We start from the raw sequence: 19819 nt of genomic DNA, 5'->3' as shown, positions 1-19819 counted from the left end.
TTAGAGAAGTGTCTATTCATGTTTTCTGCCCATTTCTTCACTGGGTTATTTGTTTTTCGGGTGTGGAGTTTGGTGAGCTCTTTATAGATTTTGGATACTAGCCTTTTGTCCGATATTTGACTATCATTTTATTTAGTGCCTTCAGAGCATCCCAAAGTATGGATAGCTCACAATTTATATAATGATCTTATTATTAATGAACATTTTGGCTGTCCAACAAGTCATATGAACTGTAACGAGAACAAATGGAGGCACAAACAAGGAGAGTCCTCACTCCCGGGGCAAAGCAGTAGCATAGCCATGAGATAATTAACGTTAAAGATCTTTTAAAGAAAAAGTCTTGGGGGCGCCTGGGTGGCTCAGTCGGTTAAGCATCTGACTTCAGCTCAGGTCATGATCTCACGGTCCGTGAGTTCGAGCCCCGCGTCGGGCTCTGGGCTGATGATGGCCCAGAGCCTGGAGCCTGCTTCCGATTCTGTGTCTCCCTCTCTCTCTGCCCCTACCCCGTTCATGCTCTGTCTCTCTCTGTCTCAAAAATAAATGTTAAAAAAAAATTTTTTAAAAAAAAGAAAAAGTCTTGGAGACTAAAAATGGTTGACAAAGACTGGCCTCCGTCTTATAATGGTTAATCAGAAAAATTATTCTGTAATTATATTTCCTTAAAACGGAACATGGAAGCCACATTAAGGAAGTTTCTCAATAAGAACAAATATTGCTTCAAAATTTGTTTGCGATTATATTCATCCAGAGGACCTTCACGACAACAACAACAACAAAATAAAAGCCGGGACAATAATAGCTACCACTTTTTGAGGATAACTAACATTTATTTATGTTTTCTAATCAGCCACAGTCTTTATCTCTTTGGAGAGAAAAACTCTCTTTTTGGAAAATGGTACTGATTCCCTCAGTGGCAAGTCTCTGTCACCCTAGTTGTTTAGAGTTTCTGACGGTCCTGTATTTTGTTTTTGTTTTTTTTTTTTTATTTTTTTAATGTTTATTTATTTTTGATTCAGAGAGAGACAGAGCATGAATGGGGAAGGAGCAGAGAGAGAGGGAGACACAAATGTGAAGCAGGCTCCAGGCTCCGAGCTGTCAGCACAGAGCCCGACGCGGGGCTCGAACTCATGGACCATGAGATCATGACCTGAGCTGAAGTCGGACGGAGCCACCCAGGCGCCCCGACGGTCCTGTATTTTGTACCTCCTGGGTACCTGAGCATATAGTTCAGGATGCTATAACAGAAATACCATAGACTGGGTGGCTTAAACAGCAGATGTTTATTTTTTTCACAGTTCTTGAGGCTGGAAGTCCGAGATCAGGAAGCCCACATGATTGGGGTCTGAGGAGGCCTCTTGGGCTTACAGATGGCCACCTTCTGGCTGTGTCCTCACATGACAGAGACAGAGAGAGCTCTGGTCTCTTCCTCTTCTAAGAAGGACACCAATCCCATCATTGGAGGTCCCATTCTCATGACCTCACCGAAATCTAACCTCCTCTCAAAGGCCCCACCTCCAAATACCATCACATTGGGTTTCAACCTATACTTTTGGAGACAACACAAACATCCAGTTCATAACAGTGGGGAACAGAGGGCGCTGTCTGGAAGGAGGCGAGGTCACAGTGTAACCCACTGGCCTTCTCCTGGGTGGAGGCCGTGGTCAAGGTCAAGGTCAACGCTGGCACTCCGTAAAATGCCTCCTGTGGGCTTTGCACACGCAGAGCCTGGAATGCACTTGGCCGGTGAAGGGGTTCCTCTTTTTGGACCACATCCTACAATCACTGCTGATATTCACAAACTGGCGCTGGAGATAAAGCGTGGTTTCACCTCTTCTCAGTGATCACCGCCTCTATAATTCACAAGTGACCCATGGGAACACAGACCCCCCAAGTAAAGCCGATGATTCCCTTTGCTCTCTCTAATATAGACATGTGGTATGCATTCTGGAAGCTCCTCCAAACAACAGAGAAGAGAACAGGGGTCGCAACTGACAGGTCTGAGCACTTAATGCACGTGTTACACACTGTGCTTGCATGACCACAGGCACTCTCACCCTCACCATAATCCCGTAGGTTGTTGTTCTAGAGGGTGGTGGGCTTTCTGCCATTTTATGTACTCGGTCATCCAGGCTCACAGTAAATAACCTGCCCCCAGTTACGACCATGGGGATGGTGAAGCCAGGAGTCTAGAACAGGTTAGAGGACTCACAGGCTCACAGTGTCCAACTACTCTGCCTCACCACATCATCAAACTCTGTCCTCAGGTACAATCTCCTTCTTTGAAGAGGAAATAAATAAAAAATTGTTGGCCCCATTCCATCCTCGGGGAATCGATGTGGGGTCTGAAGAAATAGAGGTTGTACCTGTGGAGGTATCCTCTGCCTGTGTTCAGAGATGACTCTCCAGGCCGTGAGATAGGAGCCTCTCACCGGGGGGGCACCAGTGGACCCCCCTGGGAAAGTCGACGGGTAGCTTTTCTTATTTCTTTTTCTGAGATTGCTTCTCCAAAAGCGGCGCAGATCCATTTCCTTCTGACCCCAGAGTACCTTGACCTGGTCCAATGCAATTCTGCAGAATTCGAAGAGGAGCCCAGTTTCAGAGAGCGTGGGTGGTGCTCGAAAGAGAATACAGCTCTGTGTGTCGCTCAGACCCAGGCCCTCCGAGGTGGGGGTGGCTGAGTCTGGTACGGTGGTTCGTGCCAGGAATGATGTGACATGAAGGCTTGTGACAGGCCACGTGCACACAGAGCGCTCTAAACCCATTGTGGGCTGCCGGAGTAGCCTCGCGAAACGTCTGCGGATCCATTATATCTCTAGAAATGTGTGCGACGAGTCCTGTAAAAGCAATAACTTTGTTACTGTGAAAGTCCTGAACTTTCATCTCTCTCCTGAGGATGACTTTCTACTTAACAAAACTTTTTAAAGTCGCCTTAAGTATTTGGGGCCCCGATACCAGCTACAGAATTCTGGAAACCACGCTTTAGACTGGTAACTGATTTGGGGTGTTTTTTTTTTTTTTGGAGACTGAGGAGGGGTGAGTGTGGGAAAGATCACAGAGGTGTAGCCTGTAGTTTGGGATATTTGTTCTACCAGCGACCGGGTCCTTCCTACTGGACGAAATGCAGAAGTCGAACTATCCTGTCCCTTCACAGTGAGTATCCCTCACCGTTAGAAGGATGAAAGAGAATCAAAGTAAATAGCCTCTTTCTCCGTTCAAAGTCTCTTCTCTTCTTTTTCTGCCTGAAGCACTTCTGAGCCTGAATTCAGCTTTCCTACATTGCCTCTTGCACCAAAGCTGCCCTGTGTCACCTGTAAGTCAATTACAGAGGGAAAAACACACAAAGCCATTAGAAGGAAGTAAAAAGTATAAAAGGCCCGGCAAGCCCTAAGAACGCTGACACACTGCTAAGCCACAAGAAAGCAAGAACAGGCATGATTTCTATTTGAAAGGATGAGGGTCAGAGTGTGCAGGAAGCTCAGATGTGGGCATTTTTCAAGTAAGGATGATTGAGACCGGATTTGAAATTGACAGGTTTTCAAAAAAGTAAACAGGGTATTTTTCCTACATGAAGGCATGCTAAGCACGTTCCTTAAGGAGTGGAAATAATAGAGAATAAATCAACGATGTTTGTTTTAACCTGAATGCCACCATGAATGTTCCTGGGCAAAACAACCTACTGAGAGCAGGAAGCAAGGGGAGGTGCGTAAGCAAGAACGGTATTAAATTCAATCAATAGGTTTTCTGTTCTGCCACGACCAAAGCAAGGAAAGAGGAAGGCTAAGGTTTTCAAAGAATAATTTACTTTTTCTAGGTTTATTTATTTATTTTGAGAGTGAGCGCTCCTAAGTGTGGGAGGGGCTGGGACAGAGGGAGAGAGAGAGAGAGAGAGAGAGAGAGAGAGAATCCCAAGGAGACTTCACACTGTCAGCCCAGAGCCCAACGCAGGGCTCAATCTCAGGTTCGTGAGACTGTGACCTGAGCCAAAATCAAAAGGCGGACCCTTAACCGACTGAGCCACCCGACTGCCCCTCAAAGAATAATTCAGATTAGGCACTACACAAAGTGAAAAGAAAGAGGATAGCAGTATTCATCACCAACCCAGGATGTCAAATCAGCCTCCCTTGCTTCATGATCCGTCCTCAGACCTGCTAGACACTCCCCCATGCTTTCCCCTCTCGCGCAAAGTCAAGGTGGCCCCAAGCCCCATATCTGTGCTTCCCGGCCTCCCCCTCAGACCTCATCTCTTGCTGCCTCCCCTCCTTCACAACTCCAGCCACACCAGCCCCCTGGCTCTTCCCCAGAGGTCCCACTCCTTGCTCCTTCCATCAGTACCGTGATTCCCCTGCCTCCTTTATGTCTTTGCTCAAATGTCCCCTTCCCTTGACCATCTGATGTAGTATCGCAGCCCTTTCCAGCCCACCTTGTGTTTCTCCATAGTACTTACCACCCTCTGATGTATTCTGTGTTGTGCTTTATCGTCGTCTTCTGCATCTAAACACAAACTCTAGGAGAATGGCAAATTTTTGCTCTTTTGTTTGCTCTTAAAGTGCCAGAGCCGAGAAGAGTCTCGACATAGAGATGTAGGACACATTTGTTGAGTCAACAAGTGAGTGAATGAACACAATCGCTGTACTTGTGTGTTGGGGGCGGTGGGGGGGGGGGGGGTTCATGGGGCACTCACCGGAAGGAACCATGGCTCAGATTTACGACTGCAAAGAAACAGGCACTCCGTCGGGGGGTTACCGCACTTAGAGATTATTATCGGAGCTGTAGTGGTACCGTCTGACAAATATTGGGCTCTAATTTTTTTTTTTTTAATTTTTTTTTAACGTTTATTTATTTTTGAGACAGAGAGAGACAGAGCATGAACGGGGGAGGGTCAGAGAGAGGGAGACACAGAATCTGAAACAGGCTCCAGGCTCTGAGCTGTCAGCACAGAGCCCGACGCAGGGCTCAAACTCACAGACCACGAGATCATGACCTGAGCTGAAGTCGGCCGCTTAACCAGCTGAGCCACCCAGGCGCCCCTGGGCTCTAATTCTTAAGAGAAAAGGTCTTATCCTCTAGCTTTTTTGCTCTTACTGACTTCATATGAGAAATTCCTGAACAAACCTGGGGAACATGGGCAAGATGTTTAGCCTTGAAATACATTCTGTGATCTTTTCTGTTTCCTCGTGAACTTGATCTGTTCATTAAATCTCATCTATAAGTTTCATCATGTTTGTGAGCTTGCAGGCTGGCTGGTGGAGAGAGGAGGCAGGGAACACCACCTATCAGAGGAGATGTTTGCTGATGGAGGTCAAGGCCAGCCCCCTGGTAGATCTCGTTAAGTAACAGAGATGTCTCTTTGGTGGGGGGTGCAGGAAAACAGTAATGAGTAGCCAGGAACAGGGCTGTGAGAAAAATCAGGAGAATTAGCAGATCTTTCTCCTGTGGTTTCTTCCAGGCACAATTATCTAAAACTCAAAGCACAAAAACTAAGCCTTTATTTCAGCAAACCCATAATACTCCTTGCCACATGCCGTTTGCTAAACACAGAGAGTTTAAAAAAAAAAATGTTCCTAGACATAATTTCATTATAGTAGTTGACACACAAACTATTACCACCACCCACTAGCTTTCTTGGACACTGATATGTCTGGCTGAGGGGAAACTTCTGGCCCGTGTGGCTTCCTTCTGCAATTACCATAATCTCCACCCTCCGGAGGTCACGATGCGGAAGTGGATTAGCGCACAAGCCTTTGGGGTCTCTGGAGAAGAGAGTTCAAATCCCGAGCTTAGGTCATGAGTAAAGATGAAGGGGGTTGGTCTAACGGTTTATTCCCCTTGGGGAGCCGTGAAAGGCCCAGCTAGTTATGATTATTAACCTCACTGAAAAGAAGCACAGCCAGGAATGTGGTGAATTGGTCCTCATCCAGTGAAACTGGCAACAGCCCACAGACTCCTGACTCTGAATTCACTCTGGACTTTTTCAAACACAATGTGAATTTTTTCAAAAGAAATCACAGTGTGACTGTTCCCTGGCAGAGAGAAGCATGTCATTTTGCAGAAGTGCCCATTTGAGCTCAAATAATTTAATGGAGATAAAGCAGTCTGTGATTATCAGCACATTATGAAGAGCGGGACAGATCCACTCTCTTGTCTTCTCTCTTGACAGGTGTATTTCTACTGGATTTGCCGGGATCCAAGGGCTTTTGAATGGTTTGCTGATCTCTTACTCTCGCTGGAAACACTCATGAATGAGCGAGGGAAAGCTCACTTTCTGAGTTATCATATATTTCTTACCAACTGGGATGAAAATCAGGTATTGATAAGACTCTTAAAATGATCAATATTACATACGTCATTTAAAAATAGAGCAAAGGGAAGAGAAACCATGTCAATAATGAGCTGTATGGTTATCTGGTGGCATGAAAGACTTATTTGTCTGTTCGTAAAAAGGAAAGAAGGATAAAATAAAACCAGATTAGAAGAGTTATTCAAATAATAGCAATGGAAAAATCTACAGTTAACTTGCTGAAGAATAGACAAGCAGATTAGAAAAGAGGTTAGTTAATGGAAGATAATCCCAAGCGTGGAAATCCAAGAAAAATTATGTCACCAAAAGTTGCATTTGTCATTTCAGGGACATCAAAGCACATATTATTGGTTAACTGTATTGTCTTGTTCAGCTCCTGATTGGGTCTAATTCTATGCTTTCAGCTATTCAGAGTTAAATAGAAAAAACTCGCAAGTGTTTACATTCAACCTTTTGTATTGTAAAGTATGTGAATGTCTACAGAAAATCATCATTATGAATACATGATTTATCTAGAGACTTCTTTTTCTTAAGGCATTCTTAGAAATCGTGTGCACATATGTTTATTCACCTAAGATCAAGGTGGTCTTCTATTGTGGCAGGTGTTTGGAAGCATATTGTGTTAATGAAATATTAAGGTGGAGCTTCCCAAAAATAGTGTATATCAAAATATCACACTAGGGTAGTATTTCAGTGTTGGTAATATTGAATGATAACTACTAAGTTCTAAATTTTTTTTAACTCCTCAAATATGGAAGCTAACAATGAAGTGATCCCTAGGTTTATGAAACTTTATGTTCTAATCAGCACTTCCATAGCTGCTTGGATTGATATTTACTTTAAGGAAAGTATGTTTGAGCCAAGATTTGCATTAATCACTAAATTTACAAATGAATGTGCTCCTGAGGCTGGGTGTTGGGCGCTCCTGCCCTCTGCCTCCCAGTCTGTCTCCCTCCCTCTCCCTCCTTCTCTCTCTCTCTCTCTCTCTCTCTCTCTCTCTCTGTCACACACACACTGACACACACACATGCAGACCCCACAAGAGATTGGTGAAATTTGATTCTGAAATTCCAGTAAGACCAAGCTTGAAATTCAGTAGCTAAATGAGTTTTTAGGGTCTTATTTGCAGGAGGCCTTAAATATTTATTCCTCTGGGATAGTTTGAAAGACAGGTTCCTTGGGAACTAGGCCTAAAACATCTTAATGAATTAAATAGTGTTAATTATGTTTTCCAAACAAACATTTTCCTTATTCAAATGGGATTTTTGACTAATGATCCATTTGATGAAGTACAGACACAGCCTTTGTTTTTTACTTTCAAGTACCGTGCTTGCTTTCAGCTTCTAAAGTGAATTGATTTCAAGTGTCCATCCAGGAATTTCCAGTCATTTGGGAGTCTTGAGACTGAGGTTCTGTTTGATTTTTGTGACAATACAACTCTGCCCCGTCCTATCTCTGCCTCCTCTAAAAGTGTGCTGTAAGATACACTTTTTTTCTGAATACAAGTAAATTAAAATAGACGTGTTCCTAAATTTTTGTCGTGACATGTTGAAACTCTTTAGATGCTCAAATTCCAGGAAAAAATAATTGGTGCATTCTGTCAGTGAGGAATCAAAAGGCTGTTTTAGAAGTAGCCAATTGTTAAGCTGAATTCAACAACCTCAAAGTGGCAGAATGACAAGAACAGAAGGGACAGATGGAAAAGGTATTATGAAGGGCAAATCAACAGGGTTTGGGAGATTAATTGAATGTCGGGCTGAGAAATATGGAACAAATATAATTCCAAATGTTTGAACATCACTGATTGGTAGTTCCACAGTACCACTAACCTAAGTAGAAAAGGGCCCTTTTTTTCTATTAAATAATGCCCAAGCTTCTTAGCAGCTGCTTGAAGGCCCTTCCTGACCTGATGGCAAAGGACTTGTTCCATTCCATTCCCATCATGCCCCTCTGGGCTCCTCTGGCATGGAAGCCACTGAACAATGGCTCGTATTTGCATGCCTACAGGTTTTCCCTCTCTGTTCCCTCTCCCTGGCAATCACTTCATGTCTTCTGTCCTCCCCACTGCCTACTGAGTGGCATGGTTCTTTAAAGCCCCATTCCATGTATGGCCATCCCCAGTCGTCTTGGTCAAAGTGACTCGGGGCTTCAGCAGGGTAATTTGTTTACTTCTCCAGAGCACTTTGTTTCTGTCTCTAGTTAAACAGGATTGTGGTCTGACTTATGTCGTTGTAGTTGTGCACTTGGGCTTGCCCTTCCTTTGATGACTAGTTCCTCACAGAGCACAGACCTTCTCTATTTCTTTTTGTACCGCCCACTCATTCCTGCTTATAGCAATCGCGCAACAATTGTATGTGGAAGTAAATTGAAGTCACAAAATATCTGAAGATTCATTTTTGGCTACGATGATCAGTTTGAAGGGACACAAAAAATTCTACATAAAAATATGCTTGGGGAGTTCAAGTCCCAGGACACTACCCAGGCAGGAAGATGAGGGCATGGGGGAGAAAGTTTGGAGTGATCTTTATAGACTATGCTAATTGGGACCATGAAAATGAAAGTTCTTTGGAGAGAAGTGCCCCAGAAGTGACTACGGACTGGGAAGGCAGCTGTATTGTGAGGCAGGAGAATGTCATAGGAAAACAAATGTAACATTTCATCTTTGAATAAAAAGAAGAGTCGGAGAGAAGTAGAAGAAACAGGATTATACAATGCATATAAGATCAAGGAGATGTTCAGCCATGTGGTTGGTGGAGAAGCCAAGGAGCGCAGCCCTGGGTTGGTGTTTAGATGTGGCACCTGGTCAAAGGTAAATTGGTTGCCTCTGCCTTCTTATTTGCTCACAGCCGAAACCAACTCACTATCTGGCTCCAGTCAATCCTACTGTTAAGCAAGAGGGCTGTGGGGGGTGCAATGCTGCCACTCTAATCCGGAGGCTGACACCGCTCCCTCTGACCTGGAGTTCCTGTTCTGATAACAGGGCTTCTGTGAGTTTTTGAGGCTCAATCCCCAACTACCACCTCAGTTCTCACTCCTAAACTCTTCCCTAATACTTCATGCTTCACTCCTCCTCTTAATAAACCTGCCCCAGAAGAGGATCCCACCATCCTCTCATTATTGCTCCCTCTCCTGGCGTGGCTATTCCCAAACTCGATTCCAATGGGATCCCGGCCACCTGGAGTCAGACTTGCCTGATGGCAACCTCCTGCAGCCCGGGTTTCTGCGATTCTACCATTGTGGGCCATCCACCTACTGGCCCATTGGGGTGCCTCCATTGTTTTCTGCTCACCCACCCTATCTCGGGCTGCTTTCCTAGCCTGATGAGGCCAGCCTGGGAGGCCAGGTGTGCAGCAGGAACCTGGGGTAAGAGTTGAGCCTAGCACTTGTTAGCCAAACTGGTGAGGAGAAATCCTCAGTAGACGGTCCTGTGCCCCAGCCTCTTATTTATCGACCACTACTTACCCGATGCCTGGGTGCATCTAATTTGAAGATAAACGGTTGGGCACAGAGCTCCAACCAATGCACTTGCTGTGCTTGGCCATCATGGTCCATCTGCCAGACTCAGCACCCTCCCAGCATTGAGCCTGGATGGCACACTTCAAACTATCTCAACCCAGTAGGCGAATCTGATTGTCAGATCCAGCTTCTTCCTGGACATTTCCCATCATTTTAATCTGGAAGGGCCATTCTCAAATCCTGAGGTTTAATAAGTAAGTGAATGGGGACAGGGGTAGAGATTAATTTTTGAGAAGTTTGGCAGAAAAAAGGAAGTAGCTTAACGCTTGCTTTCCTTTACCCATATTTACTGTATCGCTGTCAGCCTTGCAAAGAAAAATCTTTCCAGGCTCACGTTATTGCACATTGACCATGGCAAAGGCCCTGTGTTTCAGTAGCACCCAAGGCAGAATACAAAGATAAATGAGATGTGATGCCTATCCCAAAATGCAAAAGCAGTGATTTCTGATAATAATGATAAGCATTTCCAGCCCCATGAAGAAATTTTTCGAGTATTACATCTGCAAAGGAACATAATTACCTGATCTTTTAGTAGCACGTTTCCATGGGGTTTTTTTGTTTGTTTTTTTGGTTTTGTTTGTTTGTTTGTTTCGGTAAGTGTCACCTGATAGCATAATTTTTCTTTTAGGCTGTTCACATAGCTTTACATTGGGATGCAAATACTGATGTGATCACGGGGTTAAAGCAGAAAACGTTCTATGGAAGACCTGACTGGAACCACGAGTTCCGGCAGATGGCCTACACCCATCCCAGGTAAGGCGCTCTCTTTCCTCTGCCTGTGGGAGCCTCGCAGGAGGTTGCTGCTCAAGTGGAAAAGTCTAGGGCACAGGCTGCTTCAGGCGCAGTAGTGGGCACCTTGGGCACCTTGTTTAGAGATAAACATCAACCTGAGAAATGGTGGTCATAGGGTTTTCCAGGCACCACGGACCTCTGCTTGACTGGCTTACAACATTTAAATATTAGCAATTGCGCTGAAATTTTTCCTACGTAAACTCAATTAAAGATGGTATTTCTTAAACTACCTACGTCTCGAAGAAATGTCCAGTGAACACGGTTGATCTCAACTTGCCCAACTGGAGAATTCACGTATGTCCAACTGTAAAATGTATCTCATATGTTTAGCAAAGCAGACAAAAAATGTTATGAGACCAAGCAGAGATTTCCTATGGCGGTGAAAGACTCGGGATCTGGAGCCTGAGATCTTGGGTGTAAATCCTGGCTCTGCCATTGTCACCTACTTAGTTGGACGGGTTATTTATCCTACCACGGACTTAGTCTCCTGTGTAAATTGCAACTACTAACAGTGCTTACCTCCCAGGCTTCCGTGAGGGTTAAGTGTGTGAAGACATATAAAGCATCTAAAGGAGTGAATTCAGCAGTGTTAGCGGCTATCATCATCATCATCATTATTATATTATATACATATATATAATATATATTATATTATACATATTATATTATATATGTTAATATATAATATATTATATAATATATATTATATAATATATATTGATATATTAATTAATATTAATATTAATTAATATTATAATATTAATAATTATAATTATTATAATAATATAAATATAATTATAAATATAATAATTATACTATAATTAATATTAATTATTAATATATTATATTAATATATATTATATATTAATTGTAATATATATAATATATAATATATAATATATATAATATAATATATATTATATATAATAATATAATATATATTATAATAAATAATATATTATATTATATTATCATTACGTAATAAACTTCAATGTAGAGAAGGACGAGCATTTGCTCTGGGGCCACAAGATGGTAGTGAAGTCTCTGTTTTCTGATTCTAGAAGTTACTGGCTCTATGACCTTAGTAAACCATGGACAATACCATGTAGTCACAGTGTTTTTTTCAGAATTTAAAAAATATATAGCTTGGTAAAATGCAAAGCACTAATGCAAATCGTTATCATTGTTATTCTATGTCCCGTAAGTTGGTTTTTGTTTTGAATCCCCATCATCTATGGCTCTTGAAAGTCAGTATGTCTTCTAACTGTCTTTGTTTAAAGAGTAGTTTCCACATTTGAGGAAAGACCAAGGAAGTGAGAGAGTATGCCATGTAGCTAACTGGGAAAGAGCAGAAGGAGAGCATATGCCAAGACCCTGAGGCAGCAGACACTGTTCCTGGCATGATCCATGAGGCTAGTAAGGGTGGAATAGAGTAGGTAAGAAGAAGAGTAGCAGAAGGCATATAGGAGAGGTAACTGGGGGACTTTTACAGACCATTGTGAGGCTTTGGATTTTATTCTGAGAAGAGAAGTCACGTAAAGGTTTCAACAGAAGAGTGACATGATCTGTCTTATGTTTAATGAGATCACTTCTGGCTATTGTGAGAGAATAGATTATAAGTGCCCTCAGGCAGAAGAGGAGAGTCCCGGGAGGAGGTAAACAGAGGCAGTGGCTTGGATTAGGACAGAGCAGGTGCTGAGAGGCAGTTGGATGCTGGTATTTTGTGAAGGTAGAACTGACATGGCTTGTTGATGGATTCGATGGGAGACTGGCATGACCCGAGCTGGAATGGAGTTACCCTTACTCATTCGGGGATGACTAAGAAAAGCAACTTTGAAAGCAAAGGGTATCAAGAGTTCCTTTTTGTGCCATGTTAATTTGAGATCCCTATTGTACATCCAAGTGGAGATTTCAAGTAAGCAGGTGAATATGAGTCAGGAGTCAGAGGAATTCAGGCTGGAGATACGCACGTGGAGATGTCAGATGTGAACTGTGTTAGAGCCATGAAACTGGACGAGATGGACAAAGAAGCAAATTCAGAAGGACCAGAGTTCAAGGAACTGCCATATTTGGAGGAGAGGACAATATTTTCTCTGTGTGCACGTCAGAGAGTTTAATATAAATTACTCTTAGCCATCAGATTAATCATGTCATTTACATCTTCTACACCCTGACCTTCCTTCTGTCCACTTTATCAGTATTGAACCATGAAGCGTAAATTAAAATCCACTGGCGTCTCTCTGACCAACTCCTTGTTTCCATCTCTCCTTGCAGTTGTGGTCTTCTGTCATCAGGGTCATTGCCTCATGAAACCTTCTCTAATTCCCTAGAAGGTTTTCTGCCCTTTGGAATACTCTTCTGGTGAATATTATTCATCTTTTGGTCAGTTTGGTTGCTCTTTCTTGTACTCTCTTTGTGCCAGAGCTGTTCCATTTTCTTTTTTTTATTAATTGTCACTGAATTTGTGAGACTTCCCCCAGACCAGCTGTTTGAAGAAGGTATGATGAGGAGGGGTGTGTGGAAGGGGTGACCATGTCCAAGGTTCATAACCCATCCAGTTCAAACTCTGAGACCCCCAGCCAACCCTCTATACCCTGTGCCATGGCAGCCTGCCCTATAACCCCAGGCCCAAACCAAGAGCAGTCACTGCAGAGGCTCTGGACTCCTACCACACCACGCCTGCATCAGCCCAGGAAGGAGGCAGTGGGAACCTTCTCCTGACCTTGAATCATGCTGAGAGTAAAAGATTTCCAACAAGAAAGGCAAGGAAAAGCTTAACCTTTAACTTCAGGGCTAAGGGAGAGAGGGAGGTGACCAACTGTGCAATCACTTCTACCCTCAGGCTTGGCCTCAGCTGACCAGTAAGAACTGGACAAGGCCACAGCAAGTGGTCTTGGGACTCTCCAGGCACCACTCCTGAAACCCACCAGCTCCATTTTATTACTTGCCTTGACTTTTGGCCTGACACTTGGCCTACAATCCAGTTCCAGTGCCCCATCCTCGCTAAATGTGGTACTTTGAACCCATCCCAGCTTCTGGAGCCTCAGAATCTGATTCCTTTGAGCTGCTTACTCAATGCCCAGTCCCCTCTCCTAGACCCCCAGCCTCCTCTGAGACCTGAAAATCACCACTTTTCATCTCATACCCACTAGGTGCTTGTCCAGAGGCAAAGACTGGATCATTTTATCTGTGGGTTTTTAAAAAGATTATAAGTAGAAAACTAACGAAATGTTACAAGAGCATATGTTACAATCATGACCAGATTTTTTTGGTTGGTATTTTCTCCTTTTGGAGAAAAACATCTATTCATTTGATAAATGTTCTACACTTTGTTTTCAATTATAGGATGAATGTTCCTACTTGCAGGCTTTTGACACAGACACCTATATCTTTGCTTTGAGTTCTTATAGATAAGACCACTCCTTGTTATGATTGCCCCTTATTGACTTGTTACGTTGTATTTCTTTATTTTTGTTATACCTGAAGTTTCCGGCCCAGTGGGGAAGGCCTTTCAAACCAAACCATTTAACTATCTCCCTTCCCTCAGAAAGGTGTGAGCCAGAAACAGCACCAGGAGACCAAGAGCAGAACTGAATTTGCACAAACTCTGCCCAAACAATTATGGCGGGCAGTGCTAGGAAGTGAGTCTGTCCAAGTGTCAGAGAGTGAGGAGTAGAAAACAATATGGAGGCAGGAGAACCACGTACTTGGCACTTCTCTCGTTGCCCTTGGGAGGAGAGTGCTCGTTCCTTTTCAGAAGCTGTAATCAAAGTTTAGTGTGTAAATGTACTTAAAGCCCAGTTGAACTTTTCAGCTCATGAGCTATGTAAACTCTTCCTGATGGTTGACTTCATCTCCCCCAGAGTAAAAGAGGCCACCTAAGGCCTTGTCAGTGAATCAAGCCTCTACAGCATACTTCCCAGCCCCAAATTTTAAAAATAGTGTATTTGTAACAGCCTTAGACACTAGAACACAACTTGTTATATCGCTTCAACTGTCAATGTAATTAACATCAGACACACGTAGGCAAAGATCAATGATCATTTTTTCCCTGGAATGCCAGCTCCTCGGTCCAAGTCACCGGTAAAGAGCTTAGCACCCTCCTTCCAAAAGGCTTTTAAAATGACCTCCTTAAAATAATTTTGCTTTCTGCTGTGTAAAAGAAGATTTATGTTTAATGAAGCTTTTAATGAAGAAATCTCAGAAAGAGAATGCCAATAAAATCTAATTTTTAAACAAGAAAATCTAATTTTGAGAAGTATTTCAATATCCTGGCCTTTGTCCAGATATAAATGAAACACACAATCCAATTATTGTTCTGCACAAAGGACAAAGTAACATTAATTTTCTTCAGGATGGTTATTAAAGAGATAAACAGTATGTTTTTCCTCGATTATGTCAAGGATATGTTTGTTCCCAAGCCTCGTTGGCTACCCTTACAAGACAGGCTTTTCCTGTCATTAGCTCATATCTTTTGGCAAAGATGGGTCAGGAAGAATTGGTGGATTTGTTAGTGGCCTCAGAAAAGGTTCTTTGTTCTTGAGGGCCTTTGAAGTAGGCTCTCAACCATTTCTATTCATCAGCACGAAGCCAAGGATTCTTAGGGCTTACTCTTTTAAAAACATTTACCTGTTCACTCAAAGCTGGAGTTCATTCTGGTTCTAAGAAGAAGGAGTTAAATCAAAAGAAGAAAGGGAAGAGGGGCAAAAATATTTTTTTACAGAACGTGAAAAACAGCACCAAAAATACAGCTTGGAGGGAAGCAGATCAAAGAGAACAGTGCAAGCTCCAAAGGAACCAGAAAATTGCAAAAATAACAGTAATAGAGAAACAAATTGATGGGCACCAAAATGAATACCAATAAGGAAAAGGCAGGAAAAAATTAAAAAGACATCAAAGACCGAAAGTAGAAAATGCAAAAGTGCATTCTATTGTTTTTTACCTGCAATGAATTTTTGTAATTTTGTCAGCTGTATTACAGAACACAAGCATAGTTTCAGAAGAAGAGCAGCAACTAATACCCGGATGTATAGAAAGGAGACCTTTGATTGATGTGCCCAAACTCATAGGCATGTGACACTTGTGTCCACTGCTTAAGCTGGACAAGCACAGAAAAGCACTTCAACCACAAACCAGTGAAAACCATTCTCCCAACTAAAATAGGGTTTGTTAATTAAGCATGTGCATTGAGGGGCGCCTGGGTGGCTCAGTCAGTTAAGCGACCGACTTCAGCTCAGGTCACGATCTCACAGTCCGTGAGTTCGAGCCCCGCGTCGGGCTCTGTGCTGACAGCTCAGAACCTGGAGCCTGCTTCGGATTCTGTGTCTCCCTCTCTCTCTCTGCCTTTCCCCTGCTCATGCTCTGTCTCTCTCTGTCTCAAAAATAAGTAAAATGCATTAAAATTTTTCTTTAAAAACACATGCATTGATAGTCATGTCTTAGTAATCTATAGAAATGTGTCTCTTTCACAAAAATGGAAGCTGTATGTCAATTTTTGTAAACATTCTCAATATGTTCCCAAGCTTTAACAAATATTCAGAAAATCAGGGAATCGTTTCCAAGAAGGTACAGAGAATGAAAATAAATATATCTTTGCCGCATCTAGCTACTTTTTTGATAAACACACATTGTGCGCATACTAAACCGTCTGGGTTTCTGGACCACTCGTTTTTTAATTAATTGGGTAAAATGATTTTCCATAAGACTTCACTCTTTGCTCTTCCATTTCACATCGTATTTATCGTTTGCCAGTTTTGGCTTATCCGCGGATAACTCCCTGTGCCATGGAGATGTAGAACTTTATGTAATTAATCATCATAAAAACTTTGGAGATTCGGCCATTTCTTCGTAACTTGAGTAGAAGGGTTTCTCTTATCTGGAAGGAATAAATAAAGAGTAAAAGAGCACTGCCATTTGTTAGAACTGTTCAATCCAACCCCACGATAAATAAAGAAAGGTGCCGACTTACCATATGATTGGGAGATTCTAATCCATATTGCACAAATGTATTTTAGACCACCCATTGTTTTCAGAACTGTAAAAATACCTTTAGACTAAATTGAGTAAATGTGTCCATCTGGAACCACATTTGCTTGTGTGCACACTCTCCAATTCTCATTTGTACATGCATATGTGCAAAATGTTTTTAAATGATATTTTTAAGAAATTAACATTCTGATTATAGCATACAGGGCCCTCTATCTAATAGGATATTCTAAACATTCATTGTATGACTAAAATGTTCAGAACACCCAAAGGAAGAGGCTTCAGTGGAAATCCCACTCATGATAAATTATAGCTTGATGAGAAGAGTAAAGCCACCATTAACTTATGACTGGGATGTTGTTAGCATATTTCAGTCGTACCTTCCCACCAGAGGACATCCAGCCATATAGTCAAGTGAAGATTCAGTGGAAATCACTGGCTTTACTCTATTTGCGGTAGTAAAGATTAGGGAGGGGGGTGAGCGCAAGTGGGTCTGTCATTCTGCAAAGTGTCTTTGATGACGTTGCCTCGAAAATCATTAGATGTGACGAATACTTTAGGATATTTCTGGATGAAGGTATATATACTGTAGTGTTTTATCTGGAAGGGTTGACAGAAAAATGGCTCCACCCTTCCCTGGAATCCAATGCTACGAGACGACTACTTTTATCTTTTATTTCACTTTCTACTTGACCATGGCCATCCTCAAGGGCAGCAACTTGATCTGTGCTCCGCAGAGCTGAGCACAGGAGCCAGCATCAGCAAGAGAAGGGACGAAGAGAAGGTTGTGGAAGCTGGGACCGAATTCCTAGCTCTTTCCAAAGAAAACGGAGCTGGTGGGAACAGCAAGTCCGTTCTCAGCAGTGAGCAAGCACCGTTAGGGACCTTCGTAGCTCCTGATGAACCACCGAGTAATTAGGATGCGGAGAAAAGTAACAGAGCAGGCTGCTACACATCAACCGGGAGATGGGTTTTCAAAAAAGCTGGCCAACACAATTATCATCTGTGGTTGTGAAAAGAAGGTGTGGTAGGAAATATAATTATACAATGAATCATTTGGAGGAATTTCTAGTGAAAAACACTCACGAGGAAAGATTAATCAGAAGTCGTGTCCATTGTCTGATACCAAGTTTGTAGTCTTCCTTGTCTTCTTCCTAAGCCTCCATAAATCCACGGGAAGCTTCTGTTTATCGATTTTATTTGCAGAATGCACTCAGGGTATAAACTAGTTTGATTTTTTTTAAATGGGGTTTAGGGTCTGCCCCTACAGGGTTATAACTTACCAAGCATAAAAGCCAACACATAAAAACAAACATACAATTTAAAGAGAGGAGGGCTCAAGGCAGCAGAACCTGGGAAGCCAGCAAGACGGTGGGATTACTCCCAGGCACATCCACTCTCCCATTTATCTGCTGAGCAGAAATCTCCTGGTGGGTGACATTTTGGATGCCTTTCATGCATGGCGTCGCTGAACTGTTTTTGAAAAATGCATCAACCCCACAGAAAAGAGCACAATAGTTATTTAGCAAATAAGAGGGGGACAGAAGGATTTTCTTTACTGTTTATCAGAGCTAAAAATAATACTGCTAATGGTAACCATCCTTGCAGCTTGTGTAAAATTTGTCCTTTTCGCATCAAAGTCAGCAGCCCAGACTGATCGATGCCGCTAATGTTGTCCTGGATCCAACCCCTCATTCATGTGCAAGTTCCACAGCTTCCAGGCTGTAAACTGGAAAATAATGCCTTGTGTTTTTATACTTCTTTTACGGAGAATCTCTCTCCCTTTTTTTTTTTTTTTAATTCTAAGCAATAGTGGGTAATTAAACTTTATAGAAGAATTTTTTCTTTACCAACCCCATTAGGGTTCTGTTGCACTTGTCCATTGCCTCATAAAAGAAAAAACAAACAAACAAAAAAAAAAAATACTGCCACATCTGTGCCTGAACCACTTTGTGCGGCTTCTCGGCTCTGATTCACACAGTGTGCATTCGTGACCAGAAATCTCCATACTTGAAACCACAAAATGCCGAGGAGGGTAAGCACGGCAAGCGCAAGACTGTCATGTGTGGGGACAGTGACGCACAGAGTGTTAGTGAAGGGCTGGCCGTTCTGCCTCAGCAGAAGGCAGATAATGAGTGGCCTTTGTGAGACTTTTTGGCGACTGCATAACCATGACGGCTCCATGAATACAGAAGAGTGTGTACTTAGCTGTGCAGAGTAATAGCTATAACTTCAAAAGAGGCAGGATTGCTGTGAACTGCTGGGGACACCAGTGGTACACCTGGCCACTGGCAATCAGAATCCTTTGAAATGGAGTCTTAAAGGCAGAGCATCAAAGGGTGTCCTCGGGACCTGCAAACAGTCACTGTGGCTGCAAACGAAAGGGCAATGTTAGCCTGTTGGGAATGGGCCAGTGGGCAATCTCTTTGGTGACGCCTCCATGGACAGAAAAATATCACCACCCATAACAGAGCCTTTGAACCTAGATGCAAGGATACCTCTGGGCATCAGACACAAAGCCAAGCTGTGACTCCTCGCCGGAAAGAGTTTTGCCTGACCCATCTATCGTTCAAAATGTGTCACTCCAGAATTCAAACAACCCAGGGCTGGAGTGCCGATCCAGGAAGACTGTCATCATCGTTGGGATAACAGTCCACATCACCTCTTCTGTTCAGCTCTGCGGAGCCAACCCAGACACCCGTAATGACGACGGTCACAGCGTTACTGAAGTTCACCTTGTGCCAAGCATGGGGTGGAAGGCTGGATCTGCCATGTCTTGTCTGACCCCCTCCGAGGTTCTAGGAGCTACGTATCATAATGCACCCCATTTCACAGATCAGGAAATGGGCTTTGAGGAGATAGTTAATGTGCCCGAGTCCCCTCAGCAGCAAAGTGGTGGAACCAAGAGCGTTCTTAACCAGTGCCTTCAATTCCCACAAATACTGTAAAGTTGCTTCATTAAGTCATAAACTCGTATTTCTCAGTGGAAAATATTTTCTAAAAAGGCACTTTCTTAAATGTAGCCATGGGAATAATGCCTTCAAAAATACTACTTAGATATTTTAAACATATTGTCATTTACAAATGAGTCCACTTGATAAGTTCCTTTGAAGCTAGAGTTTGAAATGTAATTGAACCATCAATTTCTACCATGGTTATTACGGTCCTGGAATGCATAATTAAAATGTGGATTGGTCACATGGCAGAGAAGCATGTTAACATGCAAGC

The 19819-nt window shown here is 42.8% G+C and overlaps 1 protein-coding gene across 1 annotated transcript in view; it reads left to right on the top strand.

Moving 5' to 3' along the window:
* The window catches only part of NOX3 (NADPH oxidase 3), a 62522-nt gene that overhangs the window by 40324 nt on the left and 2379 nt on the right, over positions 1-19819 (top strand). The window contains exons 11-12 of the mRNA XM_025925661.2: positions 6158-6304; positions 10443-10567. Of these exons, the coding sequence (XP_025781446.1) occupies positions 6158-6304; positions 10443-10567 (272 nt within the window). The remainder of the gene's footprint in view (positions 1-6157; positions 6305-10442; positions 10568-19819) is intronic.

The sequence above is a fragment of the Puma concolor genome, chromosome B2, assembly GCF_028749965.1.
Source record: "Puma concolor isolate L17-30 chromosome B2, mPumCon1.1.hap2, whole genome shotgun sequence".
NCBI lineage: Eukaryota > Metazoa > Chordata > Mammalia > Carnivora > Felidae > Puma > Puma concolor.
The sequence above is the reverse complement of the archived record's forward strand: the minus strand, read 5'-3'. Positions and strand labels throughout refer to the sequence as shown.